At 41.0% G+C, this 17604-nt stretch overlaps 1 protein-coding gene across 1 annotated transcript in view; it reads left to right on the top strand.

Moving 5' to 3' along the window:
• ADAMTS19 (ADAM metallopeptidase with thrombospondin type 1 motif 19) overlaps window positions 1–17604 on the top strand; it is a 221669-nt gene that overhangs the window by 53150 nt on the left and 150915 nt on the right. The window contains exons 3-6 of the mRNA XM_014577964.2: window positions 56–221; window positions 3600–3772; window positions 5821–5904; window positions 8077–8234. Of these exons, the coding sequence (XP_014433450.2) occupies window positions 56–221; window positions 3600–3772; window positions 5821–5904; window positions 8077–8234 (581 nt within the window). The remainder of the gene's footprint in view (window positions 1–55; window positions 222–3599; window positions 3773–5820; window positions 5905–8076; window positions 8235–17604) is intronic.

The following is a 17604-nucleotide window of genomic DNA, read 5'->3' as shown; positions in this document are numbered from 1 at the left end:
TGTGTGGTTTCTTTAAATTACATACCTTATATGTCCCTCTTTTTTTCCTTTACAGATGGGGTTTATACAGATTAATGAGGACTTCATATTTATTGAGCCACTCAATCACACCTTGTCTGTGACAGGTCATGCACACAAGGTGTACAGACGAAAAAGATCCATAGAGGAGAAAGTTACTGAAAAGCTAACTCCTCATAATCAGTACTGTGGTGTTGTTACAGGTAATATAACAATCTCACTGAACAGATTGAATTTTAAATCAGGCATATTTTTAAAGATTACACATTACAGACACTGCCAATGAGACCCACACAGACATTCCTTCCCGATCCCAAATATGGTAATCACTTGGATCCTGAGCATGTGAGCAAGACCCACCAGCCAGATACCTGGGAAACAATTATCTGTAGTAACTCAGAGCCCTCCCCATATAGTGCCCCAATACTGACTACTGGCTATTTGCTGCTAGCATTTGCAGATCATGCTATTGTAGGCAATCTCCTGAAAATGATCAAACTGAATCTTAAAACTAGTTACAGTTTTTGACCCACTGCTCCCCATTGAAGGCTGTTCCAGAACTTCGTTCTCTGATGGTTATAAATCTTTGTCTAATTTAAAAACTAAACTTGTTGATGTCCAGTTTATATCCATTTGTTCTTGTGTCCACTTAACTCAAATAACTCTCCTCTCTCCCAGGCATTTATTCCACCAATGTATTGTATCAATGTTTCCCCCCATCAAGTGATTTTCATAGTGAGTGGTTCTACTTTCTAATGTGACCTATTCTTTAGTACTTACTATGTTGATAATCCATTCTGGTCCATTCAGTTCTTTGGCTTGTGTTTTCACAGTTTCACCTGCCCTGCATATTTGGAGAGCTTTTCAATGTGTCTCTCTTACCACATTGTCTTCAATGCCACGAATGATTCTAGCTTTGAGTAGAGATGTTATCAGGTTACCAAAGTTACAGATTTTACTGAGTTTTCTTAATTCTGTGACATGTTGCTCTATGGCATCATCAGTTTTTTTGCATGCATGTAAAATTTGTTCTTTATCAATTCCTTTTTGGCATGCAGTATTCCTTGAATGTAGTCAGTATTGTATTTAATTTCATGCTTTCACCTTCTTCAAACTTAAAAGTTGTTATAAATATCCAGTGTTTCCTCCCCAACAACATGCAAAAAATCCAGATGATTTCACTTCATTTTTCTCCTCTGCCCCTATCGCTGCTAAATATAATTTAAATCTCTGTTTGAATTGTTTCCACTTCTACTACACATCAATTGTAGGCTCCCCACCCTCACTCCCTTACTTAAGCTAGTCAAGCTGCCATTGTGCTCACCAAAATACATGCAGAAGTCTCTGTGCTGGTGCTCCCTATGCTTCTCTGGGTTATCCCTTGGACCTTGCTTTCAATTACAAAACCGGGAGTGACCTTCAAAATCACTGCTGTTTCCTTCTCATTCATTACTGACACCATATAAAGACAGTGGGTTCATTACTGACAGATCCTCTCCACCCCTAAAGATTTTTAAGTCCCAGCTTGACAAATCCCTGGCTGGGATGACTTAGTTGGGATTGGTCCTGCTTTTAGCAGAGAGATGAAATTGATGACTTCCTAAGGTCTCTTACAACCATATGATTCTATGATTTTATGACTGTCTCTTATGAGGAGTCATCTACAAATCATTATCTTTCATAAATATATCTGTACAGATAAAGTTGTATTTTTTTCACTTCTACATGAGTTATATTTCTTGACGTCGTTAAACCTAAGATTATTATTTTAGTACTTTTGTGAAAAGTTTCTCTTAAGTTTTGGAAAGCATTCTGTAATTAATAAAATGGAATACAAGAATATACTGTATAGAATGAGATTATTTATGAAACATTTTGCTCAAATCTCTGATTGACTCAACCATCTCAAAAGAATTGTTGCAATCTGCAGCATAAATTCTCTTTCAAATATAGGGCCCAAGCCCATGCAATGAGGTCTGAGAGGTTTTTTTTACTTGACTTAAATGGGAGCAAAAGCAGATAAATGTCCAATATGAGTCATAGATAGCATTTGCATTTTATTACGTTGTTTCAGTCGCATTTAAAATGAGCATTGCTAATTATTGTATAAATACCTGGCACCTATCTGTGGAAATAAATACAAATACCTTTTTTTATAATAGCCTAAACCTGCAGGCCATGTACACGCTGGAACATATTTGCAGTCCAGCCTGGTAGACCTGGCATCCCTGGGGTATGTGTCTGAACCCAAACTCCTCCCCTCCCTGCCACTGCCCTGCCATCTCTCCCCATTGCACCCTTGCTCTGGCAAGGGATCTCAGGGATCACCAGGGGAGCCTGGCATGGGGCAGCAGCAGTGGTTGAGCCCCGCTGCACTCCTCACAGCGGTGGCGGGAGCTGCTGGAAAGCAGAGCACTATTGGTGGGTGTACTCACTCTGCTATGCTTTGCTTTCAGCTGAGGAGCCAGGAAGACATAGCAGAAGAGGGTGGGGCGGTGGCAGAAAGAGGTGGGATTTGAGGGGACGGATTCAGTTACTCCCCCCCAGGTCACTGTATCTCCTGGGCCAAATTGAAAATATGCTCCAGCCCAGAGATGGCCCATGGACTGTGAAGTTGAGAGCCCTGGACTAAACTGTAGTGGGAATTTTATTGTATTGTTGAAGGAGCAGCTTTAGATAAACAAGAACTATGCATTCATGATGTTAATACATTTTCAATTTGGATTTTATTGTGTGCTTATAAACTCATTTACTCAAGACATCTTGTGTGCGTTATTTAATTTGTATATAATTACAACAACTTTTACATTAAAGTCCTGTTTTTTAGTCTTTTTTGTAAAACAGAGAAAAGCATTTAAATTAAGTTCTTCAGTATGTATGATATTCAGACCATTTCTTTCATACCAGAGTTTGTCCCTTGATCTTTACTAATGAATTGGTCCATGTGTACAACATGCTCTTTTTCCTTTGGGGTGTGAATGTGTTCAATCAGATTTTTCTTTCTGTGTGCTCAGAGGAGAGGGGAAAGAGAAGCATGTGGACTGCGGGTTTTCCTGTGTTTTCAGGGTGATATTTATGTAACTTCAGTGAGCCTATATTTGTGCCATACTATGACATGAATTAGTATTTGTCCAGTTTTACTTGTTACATTGTATTTTAAATGCAAGTACAGTGGAACCCCTATTTTACTAACTGGGCATTGAGAGGTTCATTAAATTGAATGTCAATAGTGCACGTCTTTCTTCTTGACCCACAAAACAATAGAAAGTGATTTTGAGTGTATAAAAGGCATCGGAGTATGAAGGGATGTGTCTTTGTATTTCATCAACATCGTCATTATGTGATTTTTTTTCCTTACCCTCTTGGGAAGAATGGGTTGTTCATAAAACTGGTGTTTGTAAAATCCAAGTTTTATGGTGATCCTGTACCTGTATTTATCACTCCACTCAGAGATGTCTTGGCAACGACATATTATGTATAGTTATTTTTCCAGCAGATCCTAAAAATATCACTTCAGTGACACTAACATAAAACTTCTACATTAAAGGATGAATTCATGTAGCAATATTTTTATGTTACAGATAAAAGAAAATCCAGGAATCAAAAACTAGGAGGAAGAGGAAGAAAAAAAAGATACTCCTATAAATTACCTCAGGAGTACAATATAGAAACTGTAGTGGTTGCTGATCCAGCTATGGTTTCATATCATGGAGCAGATGCTGCTAGGAGATTTATTTTAACCATCTTAAATATGGTAGGAACTGCTTAGAACTTATCTGGGTATTTTGTCAGAATGAAAAATGCATGAATGGGAGACTGATGGAATTAACTTGTTGCACTTGCTCAACAGGGATAATTAAATGTGAGTGGTCATTCTGTAAAATTCAACAGGCTATCAGAATGTACCATGAATGTTCAGCAGCACGGAAGCTATGATTCTGCATACATTTCTTGTACCTTCAATAAGGAAGCTAAAGAAGTGGGAGTTGAGCAGCCTGATTGTTTGATTAGAGCCCCATAATGTCATTTGAAATCTATTCAGGATGAATGCTTAGGACAAAAGTTTGATCTGGATTCCTTATGAAGGGGTGACTCTTCTCATTTGAAGGATTATTCGATACTCTTGATGGCTGGAGGAGAAGCAATATTACCGTGTCCGACAAAGTTATGTTTTCTCTTAGCAAGGAATGTGAATGCAATATACTTATCTGATTCACAAGGCAGTGAAAATTAATAACTGTAGTATGTAAGGGAAAAATCACAGAAGTAAAGGATCATGAAATGAAGAGTGGGTAAAAACTTAAAATCAAAGAATACTAGACCTGGAAGGGACCTAGAGAGATCATCAGGTCCTGTCTCTGCCCTCATGGCAGGACCAGGCACCATCTAGATAATCTCTGATTGATGTTTATTTAGCCTGCTTTTAAATATCTCCAATGATGGAGATCCCACAACTTCCCTATGCAATCTATTTTGGTGCTTAACCACGCTCTCAGTTAAGATATTTTCCTAATGACCAACGTAAATCTCCCTTGCGATTTAAACCCATTGATTCTTGTCCTACCGTGAAAGATTAAGGAGAATATTTTTTTCACCTTCTTCCTTGTAACACCCTTTTAGGTACTTAAAAGCTGCTATCATGACCCCTCTAAGTCTTCCCTTTTCCAAACCAAACAAACCAATTCTTGATCACAACTACTCTGTTTTCCCCTGACTTATTGCTTTGTGCTGTCTGCTGTCCAATGTTAGCATCAGCTGAGGAGCTGAAAGCTACACTGGGCCCCTAGCCAAGATTGGGGGAGGGGCAGCTCTGCGCTCCTGGAAGGGGCAGAGACCTTGGGCAGAAGGGGCAGGGGATGGGGTGGGGTGGGGGCAACTAGCCTTCAACACCACCTGGAGTATGCCACATCTTCCCCCCTCAATCCTTGCAGTTATTCCAAGCATGCTGCATGTGGCTCCCGTGGCGATATAAAGGGTCTGAGGCTCTGGGTGCTGCTGCTGCTACAGTAGTAGCCTTTTCAAATTGCTGGGCCCTGGGGCAGTTACCCTCTTTGGGCTTGTCTAGAATACAGGGAAAATTCGAAAGAGGATATGCAAATTCTGCAGGAATTTGTATTTCTTCTTCCTATCTCACTTTCAAAAGCAGAGCTTTCAAACGTGAAAGTAATATAGACGCGTTTTTTTGGCACCCCCCCCTTTTTCAAAAATCCGCTTTTCCTCAAAATATGAGATTTACATGGCTTTTTGAAAAGGGGGGGGGGTTGCCCCAAAAAACGCGTCTAGATTACTTTCACTTTTGAAAGCTCTGCTTTCAAAAGTGAGATTGGAAGAAGATATGCAAATTCCCACAGAATTTGAATATCCTCTTTCGATTCTTCCCCGTAGTCTAGACATAGCCTTAGTTTCCCCTCGCTCTTATTGGTGGGCCTGAGCCTTGGTCCCTCATTTATTTCAGCAGGACTCATGGCGTAACATTACGTACATGTGTAAGTGTTTGAATAAACGGACTTTAGTTTTTAAAGCTCTTTCAAGGTCATCTGGAAAAAAAGATAGAGCCCTTCTAGGAAACTTGGACCAAACACTGAATAAACTTTTATCTTTGTCCTCTTCTCCCCACCTCAAAAATGGTAATATCTAAGTATTGTGCTGTATTTAATGTGTAGAAAAGTCAAATGTCAATTCAAAGTTCTACAAAACTAGAGATACTTAAATTCTGAGATTTGGGGTTTTTTTAAGGCTGTATCGTACTCTGTGTCCAGTGGAAGCACTCATGTTTGTTTGTTTCTTTTGTTTTTGTTACAGGTTTTTAACCTTTTCCAGCATAAGAGCCTTGGAATGCAAGTGACTCTCCGTGTGACTAAGCTTGTTCTGCTGCATGAGACTCCAGTAAGAAAGTACTGCATATGTCTTATTCTGTGACAAGACATTTTAGAATGACTAGAAGGGTAGGGACATGCTGCTTGCTGAGTCATTAAGACATAAAATATTCATCACTTATAACACCCGGATAATTTTTCTTCATTACCTTCTGCCCATTCATAATTATTTGTATTATTAACATTTATTTGTAGTGGTGAGAGGCTGTAAACAAAATTGAAAGTTCATAGGACTAGGTTCTATACATGCACCTTGTGACAGACAATTCTTATACCTAGTACATTTCATAATTAAGAACTGTATGGCTTTCTTCAAGTAACCTAAAAATTATAAATTATTTTTTTCTTAGTCCAATAAAACTTTTTTGGAATTCACTGTTATTTACAAATTCAGTCCATTATCAGCTGGGTTTTTTTCCCCCTTTGCATGTGGAAATCTCACTGTGAAAGCAAAATCCTTTTAGCTTTAAAGCTTACAGTTGTAAAATTTTATATAGGTCAGTCATATCAACAAAAGTGTAGCACCAATCTTTCATGTTATTCATAAATTATTTTAGAACTCATCTTTTAAATCCTATTCCCTTGTTAAAGAAATGAGCCACATACTGTAGTACGTTCTGAAGTGACCTATGGTTCCCTTATCATATTTTAGAGCAGTAATATATAGACTTTTTGTTATTTTACAAAGTCTCTGAGAGCTTTTCATATTTCAGTTTGAGGTCATAAAAATAAAATATGGAATCTTATACACATCTTAATTTAGACATTTAAAGACATTAAATTATACTTATTCTAGTAGCTAAAGAAGCATTTCTTGTTTGGATATACAGTAATCCTCTCAGCAGGAAAAAAAAGACCTCTCAAATCCAAACACTGGATCTTGGCATCAGTGCTCTCTCTAGATGCAATGAACTCCAGCTTATATCAACGGAAGATCAGCACATATGGGGAGAAGAATTTGGGTGACAAGTTCCACTGTATGTATCTGAGGGCATAATTTTCACCAGCATTGATTTAATTAAAATCAAATGAGGATGGCTTCTGTTCTTGAAGTTAAAACAATTGTGTCATGTATATTTTATGATATAAAATAGAATATTTTTATTAACTGAAGCAAAGCATGTGATTATATTTCTAAAATTATTTGAGAACATTTTTCTTTTTTATGTTATACCTTGTATATACTACAGGAAAAAAAATAATTAAAGTGAAAAACAAGGAATCAGAAATATATTCATGTCTAGACATCTATATATATTAATAATTAATGGCAGACAAATCTGTCATAACAGTGTCACATGAGTAATTAGGACTAACTGGTAGGGCTGCCAATTTTCTAATCACTCAGAGCTGAACATTCTTTTCTCACCTCCTGCCCTGAGGCCCTGCCTCTACCCTGCCCCTTTTCTGAGATCCCCCACTCACTCCATCCCCCCTCTTTCTGTTGCTCACTCTCACCCACCCTCACTTACAGTCTCATTTTTACTGGGCGGAGGCAGGCAGGATACAGGGAGGGACCAGAAATGAGAGGTTTAGGATGTAGAAGGGAGATCTAGGAGGGAGTTTGGGCATGGGAGGGGGCTCAGTGTTGGGGTAGGGTGCTGGAGTGTGTGTGTGGGTGCAGGGTGTGGGCTCTGGGAGGGAGTGTAGGTATGGGAAGGAGTTCAGAGCTGGGACAGGGGATTGAGGTGTGGGGGGGCTGTGGGGAGTTGGATCCGAATAGCACTTACTTCGGGGAGAGGAGAGCTCCCTGGTGACATGTCTTTTGGCTCTAGATAAAGGCATGGCAAGGCAGTGACTCTGCATGGTGCACACTGCTTCTCCCCTTCCCTGCAGCTCCCATTGGCTGTGATTCCAAGCCAATGGGAGCTGTGGAGCTGGTGCCTGAGGCAGGAGTAGTGCCTAGGAGTCATAGGGACATCTCACTATAGACTTTGAATAATCCATTCAGCAGTGCTGATTGGAGCCAGCAGGGTCTCTTTTTGACCAGACATTCCAGCTGAAAACCAGTCACCTGGCAATCCCAACTGTGGGGTGAGGCATTCATAGGAAATTCTGATACTTGGGTAAAAATTGTGCTCAGCTTTGTTATCTCATAACTTGCATACTGTTAATTAAGATGAGAAAATTATATATTGTGGTTTATGTTTTCATATCATAAAACAAGCATTTCCATTTTCAGGCAGATATGTATATTGGACACCATGGGGAAAAAATGCTGGAGAGTTTCTGTAAGTGGCAACATGAGGAGTTTGGCAAGAAGAATGATATACATTTAGAAATGTCAACAAGCTGGGGAGAAGACATGTCATCAGTAGATGCAGCTATACTCATCACAAGGTAACATTTTCTAAAACAGTCTCTTAAAAATAGCCACATCTTGGTGGCAGGACTGCAGAGCTAGAGGAGTTCAGTTGTCTTGTGAAGTGACACAATTTGGCTCTAGCATTAGCTTTGAAAAGAAATGTGACTACAGACTTCTCTTCTGCTCTTTTATGGTAATTAAAATAAGGTATTTTTAGAGATCAAGTTGTGAGAAGAAGAGGGGTTGGAACAAACTGATGATATAAAAAACAGTTTGTCAACAAGCCCAGACGTTATATATCCAGGAGTTTTGAAGGAGTTTCAGTATGAAGTGACTAAGTGGCTAACAAAAATATGCAATCTCTCATTTAAAACAGCTACTGTTCCAGAGACTTGGAGGGTAATACATGTACTTAGGGGGGAGCTAAATAACAGAGCAGTACTTTTTACATCTTGAATCTGGAAAATTGGTCAAAGTGATCATTAAAAATTAAACACCTGGAATGATAAAATCTAACCAGTGTGCGATTTTTGTTGTTGTTTTTTTTGGTACTATACTAGCGTTTTTAAAATATTTAAATAACCAATTGGCATTATTTAGATTTTTCAGAATAGAGTTGGATAAAACTGTCAATTCACAATAGAAAAAAATATATATCTTTTGAGGAGTACCTCAAGGTTTGGGTCTGGTTGTTTAATAAATATATTATTGACCTGGAAAAGGTTGAACAGTGAGATAGAAAAATTTGGAAGTTATGAAAAAATTATTTAGGTTAATCAAGACAAAAGAGAGGACTGTGGAGAACTTCAGTGTCAATAAGTACAAAGTTAAGTATTTTGGAGGAGAAAAGTAAACTATTCATACACAGTCCAAGGTGCTAAATTTACTAAATATAAAATTAATATAATTATATCATATAAATTCAGGAGAGGGTGTGACAGATTTCTGATACCAATGTGCCTCAGGGTATGTCTACACTTGCCCCCTAGTTTGGACTAGGGAGGCAAATGAAGCATACCGAAGTTGCTAATGAAGCATGGGATTTAAATATCCCACGCTTTGATTAGCATATTCATGGCCAGTCACCATTTTAAAATGCCGGTAGCCTGAATTAACTCGCCGCGTGTAGACGCGGTAGTCCGATCCAAAACCCTTCCCTCGAATTAACTGTTACTCCTCAGCGTGAGGAGTACCGCATCTACACGCGGTGAATTAATTCGAGCTACTGGCATTTTAAAATGGCGACCGGCAGCGAATATGCTAATCAAGCATGGGATATTTAAATCCCATGCTTCATTAGCAACTTCGGTATACTTCATTTGCCTCCCTAGTCCGAACTAGGGGGCAAGTGTAGACATACCCTGAGGCATCAGGTGATCAGGCTGAAGCCACAGGATTGTTAAGGGAGGAGATGACGGAATACACCAAGTGCCTAAATTTTAAAGCTTTGTTGATAAAATAATAAAATAACAGCAGAGAGTGATGGGTGCTTCCCAAGTCACTCAGAGGAAGGAAGAAAGCGTTAGTGCCCTGAGCCCTAACCCACTTTCATACTCACACACACACTACCCAAGGCTGGCCAGACCTGGGTGTAACAGTAAGAAGAAGAGGGGGAAGGGTGGATGGGAGTTTGGTCCTGTGCACACAGGTCGTCCAGAGTCCACTGTGATCTCTCTGAATTGCTCCAGCTCTCAGGAGGGTTTTAAGTCCTGGGCTCCTTTGGAGGTGTTCCATTCTGCGACCTCTGTTCCTGGTGCGCTTTGTGCCAGTCCAAACCGGCTTTCTGTGGTTTCCTTGACTTTCCCAAAACACACCAGCTAGACTCTATTGTTCTCTTTATTTTTCTCCGTGCTGGCCTTCACCTGCCTTGTGTGTTATGGGCTGGCTCTGCAGGTCTGTTCAGTTGAATTTGTCTTTTTCATGGCTGGTTGGTGGATTCCAGGCCCCCCTCTTTCTTGGCCGGCAGCCGAGAGTCAGATGTGTGCTGTGGCCTTGAGCTGGCTAGAGCCAGCGTCTTATCTTCGGGCATAGCAGGAGTGGAGTTTACCCATTTTCTGCTCTCTTCATCTTTCCCCTCCCCCCCGGCCTCTTGTGACCTGCAAAGGAATCCTTCATTAATTCCACACTCACACCTTTGACCCTTCCCAAAATGTCCTGCGATGCTTGCAACAGCGTTAGCAATATACAATGCTGACCTGCCTCCCCAGGGGGACCCCTTGAGGGAGGGAGCCATTGGGGTGTGACAAGGGAACTGGGTATCATTGTGAACTGCTCAATAAAGACTTGCGCAATGTGCATTTGCAGCCAAAAAAAAAACCCAGCAAAAAGCAAACAAAGTGTTACATTATATTAGGAATAGGATAGAAAATAAAGCAGAAAATGTCATAATGCCATGATATAAATCAATGGTGCTGCCTCATTTGAAGAGAAATATTGCAGAATAACAGGGGTTCAGTGAATGGTGACAGATAATGGGGGGGAGTTGGAAAAACTCTCATTACGAGACACGGAAAAGTTTATAATTGTTTATCTTAGAAAGGTGTGGAGACACAATCATAGAATCATAGAACACTAGAACTGTAAGGGATCTGGAGAGGTCATTGAGTCCAGTCCCGCACCCTCACGGCAGGACCCAGTACTGTCTAGACCATCCCTGATAGATGTCTGTCTAACCTGCTCTTAAATATCTCCAGAGATGGAGATTCCACAACCTGCCTTGGCAACTTATGCCAGTGTTTAACCACCCTGACAGTTACGAATTTTTTCCTAATGTCCAGCCTAAACCTCCCTTGCTGCAGTTTAAGCTCATTGCTTCTTGTCCTATCCTTGGACGCCAGGGAGAACAGTACATATAATGATGAATAATATATAGCAGATTGGTTGGGAGCCTCTGTTCTTCCTGTTTCATAATACAATTAATTTAAGAAATGGCAAATGCAAAACCAATAAAAGGATTTTTTTCCCACTCCACATATAGACAGACTGGAATTCATTGCCATGTGAAGTCCCTGAGGCAAAGAACTTAGCTAGATTCAAAGTGGAATTGGACATTTTTATGGATAGCAAATTGATTTCAGTAGGACTTAAGTGCTTGGGCATCTCTGAAAATCTCACTAGGCACCTATCTTGATTGCTCAGAACTGAAATACCTTTGAAAATATGGACCTTAACTCCCCTGTACTTCCATTTCCTCTTAAATGGAGAATAACACTTGAGGTTTGTCTTGGCTAGAATAAGAAAAATGTTTTTAAAGGGGTTAGCTAGCACATTCTAGCGTATATTTTCTAAAACCGGTGGAGATAAGGCAAAGTATATTTTAGTATGTGCTAGTTGGTCAGGTTGAAGTCTAATATAAACATTAAACATACTACTATTTCCCTATGATAGTGTGCTTGGATGGCCAGGGAGCCTAGTGGTTAGTGCACCTGACTTCCAGCCCCTTGCTTCTTTGCTAGGGTGGCAGAGGTGCCTTATTCCTAACCTTAGGCCAGGGATCTTTCTGAGCCTCAGATCTTAACAGGTGTGGTAGGTGGACACGGGCCCTCCAGGATTCTCTTCAGGAATTAAGAAGTTAATTTTTAATTCAAGATTTTGTCATGTGATGAAACCTTCAGGAATATGCCCAACCAAACCTGGCAACCTTAGGGCCCTCCCTTTCCACTGGGTCCCAGTGGCTCTTTGGAAACCAGCACTAGCAGAATTCTGCCTTGGGCTCCTTCCTATCTTTATCCCTTCAATTTGGGGCATGGCCCCAATAATACAAACTATCTTGTGGTGCCCCTCGTCCACCTTTTGCAACATTCTGCTACTATTTCTGGTCTGTCTGGGGCTCAGGAACAGGCCCAATCCTGTGATGTCCTTAAAGTCAAATAGTGAAGTTCACTCACTGCTCGGTGCTCCCAATTACCTCAACAGTTTCTCTTAGTCAGAGATGCATTACTTGTTCCCCCACAGTTGTCCTGGCTGTCAGGTTTGTGGTGAAACTCCCCTCAAGTAGAGAGACCACCAGCCTCTTCACCAGTCAGCCCTGAACTTTTTCCCTTTTTCTTTGCTTTCTCATTTTTATGATGAAGCAGACTTGACTGAATGCTCTATAGCTGCCGCCAACAAAAATTCCTCAGTACTTAGCAGTTTATATTTTTTCACTCTGCCCTTTGTCTTTCAGGTAATGTAACAATGCCTTTTTAATAGTACCCCTATTCATGTGATATTTTTACTAAACAACATAATGTAATTTATCAGAAGTCTTTGAATTCATCAGAGAGCTTTTTCCTTTTCTTTTTCAAAGCCCATAAAAAGTGATCAGTTTGTTTCACCTTACAGAGTGCACATAGTCTTGTGTCTACTTATTCAAAAAAAGAGTTTTGTTTAAAACATGATGTCCAGTTAGTGCTTTAAACAAATGCATTTTGCTATTCCTATTTTGGCCCTCTTATGTGCCTCCATCCTCAACTGTAGGGCACAATCTAAAAAACTCCTTCTTTTATTAATCCAAATTTGTTGTCATTCCTCTTTTTAAATGTTTTTGCAGTAGGCTTTTGAATTCCTGTTTATTCAGTGATATTTCTGTGTCAAGCCTTCCATTTCTTACAGCATGTTTAGCAGAGATGTAAAATACCATTTAATCAGTTAACTGGTTAAACGTTACGTTTAACCGGTTAACCGCTTACACAGGGAAATTGGGGCAGGTGGGGAACTGCTACACCCTGGCTGAGTTGGAATGATTCCCTGCCCCTGTGTGGTATAGTGGGCATGAATGGGCTGGAATGCCGCCCACCCAGCTGAGCTGGAGTGGCCCCCTGTCCACGGCGTGGCTCTGGCCAGCCTGGAGTACCCCTCTGCCCATGGTGCAGTGGGCCTGGAGTGGGCTGGAGCAGTCCTCCACCATGGGCAGGGACTGTTCTAGTTGGGCTAGGCCCAGTATATTGCACCACTGTGGGGTGGGAGGCCTACTTCAGCTCAGCTAGGCTGCTGGGTAACTGGTAAGGATCACCCGCTTGCCAGTTAACTGGTTATCTGCTGACATCACTAATGTTTAGTTGGTTTGTTTTCCGTTTCAGTTCCTGTTATTCCAGTAGGCATTAGAATCCAAGCTAATGCTCCATGTCTGTACTAGCGCCAGATGTACCCAGATCTAATTTAATTCTAGGATAATTGCTACTAGTTTGACTGTCATGATATGCTTTTATATTGTATGCTAAAACTGAGAATTAGTGGATCTGTCATCTCTACTCTTCCTGGGTTATTGTTTTTTGTTTTTGTTTTTGGCACAGCTGAATGTATTTGACATACATATTTAACACTTTTCAATGTTTTCTCTGTAATTTTACTCAGGACATAAGGCCAATTGGTTTACAGGCATCCAATTTTGTCAACAGTATGGCTGGCTTTTGTATTAAGAGTTATTACTGCATCTTTGCATCCTAATTATATCACTCCTCCTCTCTATAACGTTATATCATTCCAAGAGGCCTCTCAAACTTCTTTTAGGCCAATGTTTAAATATTATGCTACATATATTATCTTTACCTCAGGATGATTTTTTTACACCTATCAATAGCTTTTAAAAGTTTCTGAATACTACACCATTAATTCAGTATAGTACCATCATTGTTACTTTAACTACATAAAATCTCTTCTCATCATTGAATTATTTTTTAATCCAATGGAAAATTTCACCTTTAATGTCAAAAACTTCTGCTTCCTCATTAATAGAACTGTTAACTATTTGCCAAACTCAATGAGACTTTGGATGCAGTTGCTCTTAAATTTCAATAAAATTTGTTTTTCAAATTTGCCTGTATATTTTTGATGACAGTGCATTTAATTATCCACTTGCAGTACTTCCTCCAATTCTCTAATTCTTTATATTATGGTTTTGTTTTGTTTTTTTGGCTACAATCTTACTTCTCTTATTACATCTTCACTATTCATTGTACTGTTTAGCTATTTATAGGCTTTTTCCCTTTCTTTAACTGTTACATTTCACTTCTTATTACACCATAGAAATGAGTTTCTCGTTTTGAGGTAGTTAAGTATCCAATGTTTGGCTACTTTGTTACATTGCCACTGAAATTCTCTGTCAAGCTGTGTGCATTTCAGTCAGATATTTAGCTGTCAACTTATTTTAGCTTTCCTAAGCTTTTGGAAACAATGAGTAGTCCTGTGGCACCTTAGGCTATGTCTACACAGCAGTGTTATTTTGGAATAACTGGCGTTCTTCTGAAATAACAATGTCCGCATCTACAGTACAAGCAATTATTTACATAACGTTGAAATAATGTTGAGCTGGAGGACTAGATCACAACTCACCCCCAGACCTTCTATCCCAACCTGCACTCCTCCCGTAGACCAGAATCCTCTTTTGGGTTATGTCTACACTGCCACCCTAGTTCGAACTAGGGTGGCTAATGTAGGCATTCGAACTTGCAAATGAAGCCCGAGATTTAAATATCCTGGACTTCATTTGCATGTTCCTAGGCGGGCGCCATTTTTAAATGCCCGTAGTTCGAACTACCTGCTCGCAGCTACATGCGGCACGGACATGATAGTTCGAATTAAAGCTCCTAAATCGAACTACTGTTATTCCTCCTGCAAGGAGGTTTAACAGTTGTTCGAATTAGGAGCTTTAATTTGAACTACCTAGTCCATGCCGCGTGTAGCCACGGGCAGGTAGTTCGAACTACGGGCATTTAAAAATGGCCCCTGCTCGGGAACATGCAAATGAAGTCCAGGATATTTAAATCCCAGCTTCATTTGCAAGTTCAAATGCCTACATTAGCCACCCTAGTTCAAACTAGGGTGGCAGTGTAGACATACCTTTGTACCCATACCTCCTACCAGATCTTGCACCCCAATCCTCTGCTCCAGATCACGGTTCCCTCTAAGGTGTATGCCTGTGTGGGCATGCATCAAGGATCTGCCTACCTCCTGTAACCCTGATTGTAGAAGTAGTGAGGGAAGTTGGAGGAAGAGTGCTCTAATTCAGACTTCCTGCTGTGTAGACAGCACCAAAAACTGAAATAAGCTATTTTGACTTAAGCTATGCAATTGATGTAGCTCAGGTTGTGTAGCTTCTTTTGGCTTTTGCTCTGCTGTGTAGACGTGTCCTCAGTCTAACAAAAATATGTAGAATCATAAGCTTTTATGGGTAAGACCCACTTCATCAGATGGCTTATGATACTATATATTTTTGTTATTTTCTAAAGTGCCACAGGAATACTTATTGTTTTTAAAGTTACAAACTAACATGGACAGCCCTCTGAGACTTTTTAGCTTTTAGAAGCTGATCAGCTTGGTATTTGTCCTCACATTGAACTAAAAAATTCCTGTCTCCCAGCTTTCTGGTTCTTACTATATCCCTTAATGCTATTTTTTTAAATTCAGTCAGCTACTTCTACAGGGCTAATGTCACCTAATCTTATCTCTTTGGCTAGGGATTTTACAATACAACATTAGTTTTTCCTTCCTCAGATTTGCATTTTTTGCCGATGTCATTATTATGATCATTTGATTCTATTTTTACTCTTTTCCCCTTACTTTGTATCCATTTTCCTTCTCTAGTAGAATTTTTTTTCAGTTTTTAAAATGACTTCATGTTGAGTCAGATTATCTTCCAGTCCAGTCTACCAGGCCTAAACGGAGTGCGTTTTCTCCTTCTCTTTTCCCTCCAGGACTGGCAGTGGCTATAGATACAGTAGAACAGGACTACCAGTGACCATGGGCTCTCTTTAACCCCATTTCTCATTGGTGTGAGGTTTCTCTGCTCACATTAGGGCAGACTGCAAGAAATACAGGAGACAATCCCCAACTCTGGTGTTTTATTCTATAATTAGATTCACTGAGCCAGTAACTAAAGGCCTTCACTGGTTAACTGGTTAACAAGAAGCCTGGTACAACCCCTTTAGGCGTTCCCACCCTTGGTTCCCATCTAGACAAAATGATCTAATATAGTGGTGTGTTACTGAAAACTCTGTTCACCATAAAGTTCTACCGATCCCAAAGGATCAGTCACATAAAGATCAATGGGTCATAGAGATTTCAGATCTTACCAAAATATCACACTGCCAGTCCTTAGTAACGTAACTAAAGATTTATTAATAACAGAAAAGAAAGTTATTGAATCATTAAAGAATCCTATATACAGACAGTCCCCGGGTTACGTACAAGATAGGGACTGTAGGATTGTTCTAAAGTTCAATTTGTACGTAAGTTGGAACTGGCGTCCAGATTCAGCCGCTGCTGAAACTGACCAGCGGCTGACTACAGGAAGCCCGAGGCAGAGTTTCTCTGCCCTGGGCTTCCTGGATTCAGCCGCTGATCAGTTTCAACAGCGGCTGAATCTGGATGCCTGGGACAGTACAGCTGGGGCGCTGCCGGTTGGTCCCGCAGCGCCGCTCCTCGGTCAGTTTCAGCAGCGGCTGAATTAGGATGCCTGGGGCAGAGCAGCTGGGGTGCTGCTGGGTTGGTCCAGTAGCGCCGAGGAGCGGCGCTACTGGACCAACCCAGCAGCACCCCAGCTGCTCTGCCCCAGGCGTCCCCAAGTCAGGCGCTGCTGAAACTGACCGAGGAGCGGCGCTGTGGAACCAACCGGCAGCACCCCAGCTGCTCTGCCCCAGGCGTCCGCGAGAAAAGCCTGGTCTGCTGGGGGGGGGGGGGAGAGGGTGCACGAGCTGCGCGCCCCCCCCCCCCCACCCAGCAGACCAGGGAGACGCGGGCAGCGGGACCGAGATGTGCCGCGGTCCTGCCGCCCGGGTCCTCAGCGGCTTTGCTCTGCATCTCCCTGGTCTGCTGGGGCCCCTCCCCCCAGCAGACCAGGGAGATGTGGAGCAGCTTTTCTCATCCCAGAGGACATGGGCGGCGGGACCACGGCGCATCTGGGCGGTCCCGCCGCCCACGTCCTCCGGGGCGAGAAAAACCCCATTTGTAAGTACGGATCCAATGTAAGTCGGATCCGCGTAACCCGAGGACTGCCTGTATATCAATAATTTTCAGTGTTCATAGGTCAGCATCTTATCAGTGATGTTATATTTGCTGGCTTGTAAAAAATCTCTTTAGAATTATCCCAGCAGTTCAGAATCCAATTGATCTGGAGCAGTGTTCCCTCTAAGGTTTTCCATCCATGAGCGGAGTGAGTTTTGTCTTTTGCACCAATATTGAGGTTGTGTGCGCTTGTTCAGATGTGTGCCACCGTTGCACCCACCAATTACTAACAAATGTCATATTCATATATGTATAAATAATGTTATGGAAGAAAGAGTACTAAAACAGCCCTTTCCCGGTCACAAAGAATAAAAAGAGCTGTTAAATCAGAACTTTCACCATGCATCCTTATTATTATGGCTGACTCTAAATACCAGTGTACTTTATTTGTCTAACACCTTCTACACCCTATACACTCCTAGT

Source organism: Pelodiscus sinensis, chromosome 6, assembly GCF_049634645.1.
Source record: "Pelodiscus sinensis isolate JC-2024 chromosome 6, ASM4963464v1, whole genome shotgun sequence".
Taxonomy (NCBI): domain Eukaryota; kingdom Metazoa; phylum Chordata; order Testudines; family Trionychidae; genus Pelodiscus; species Pelodiscus sinensis.
Note: the sequence above shows the minus strand (reverse complement) of the source record. Positions and strands in the feature narration are given on the sequence as shown.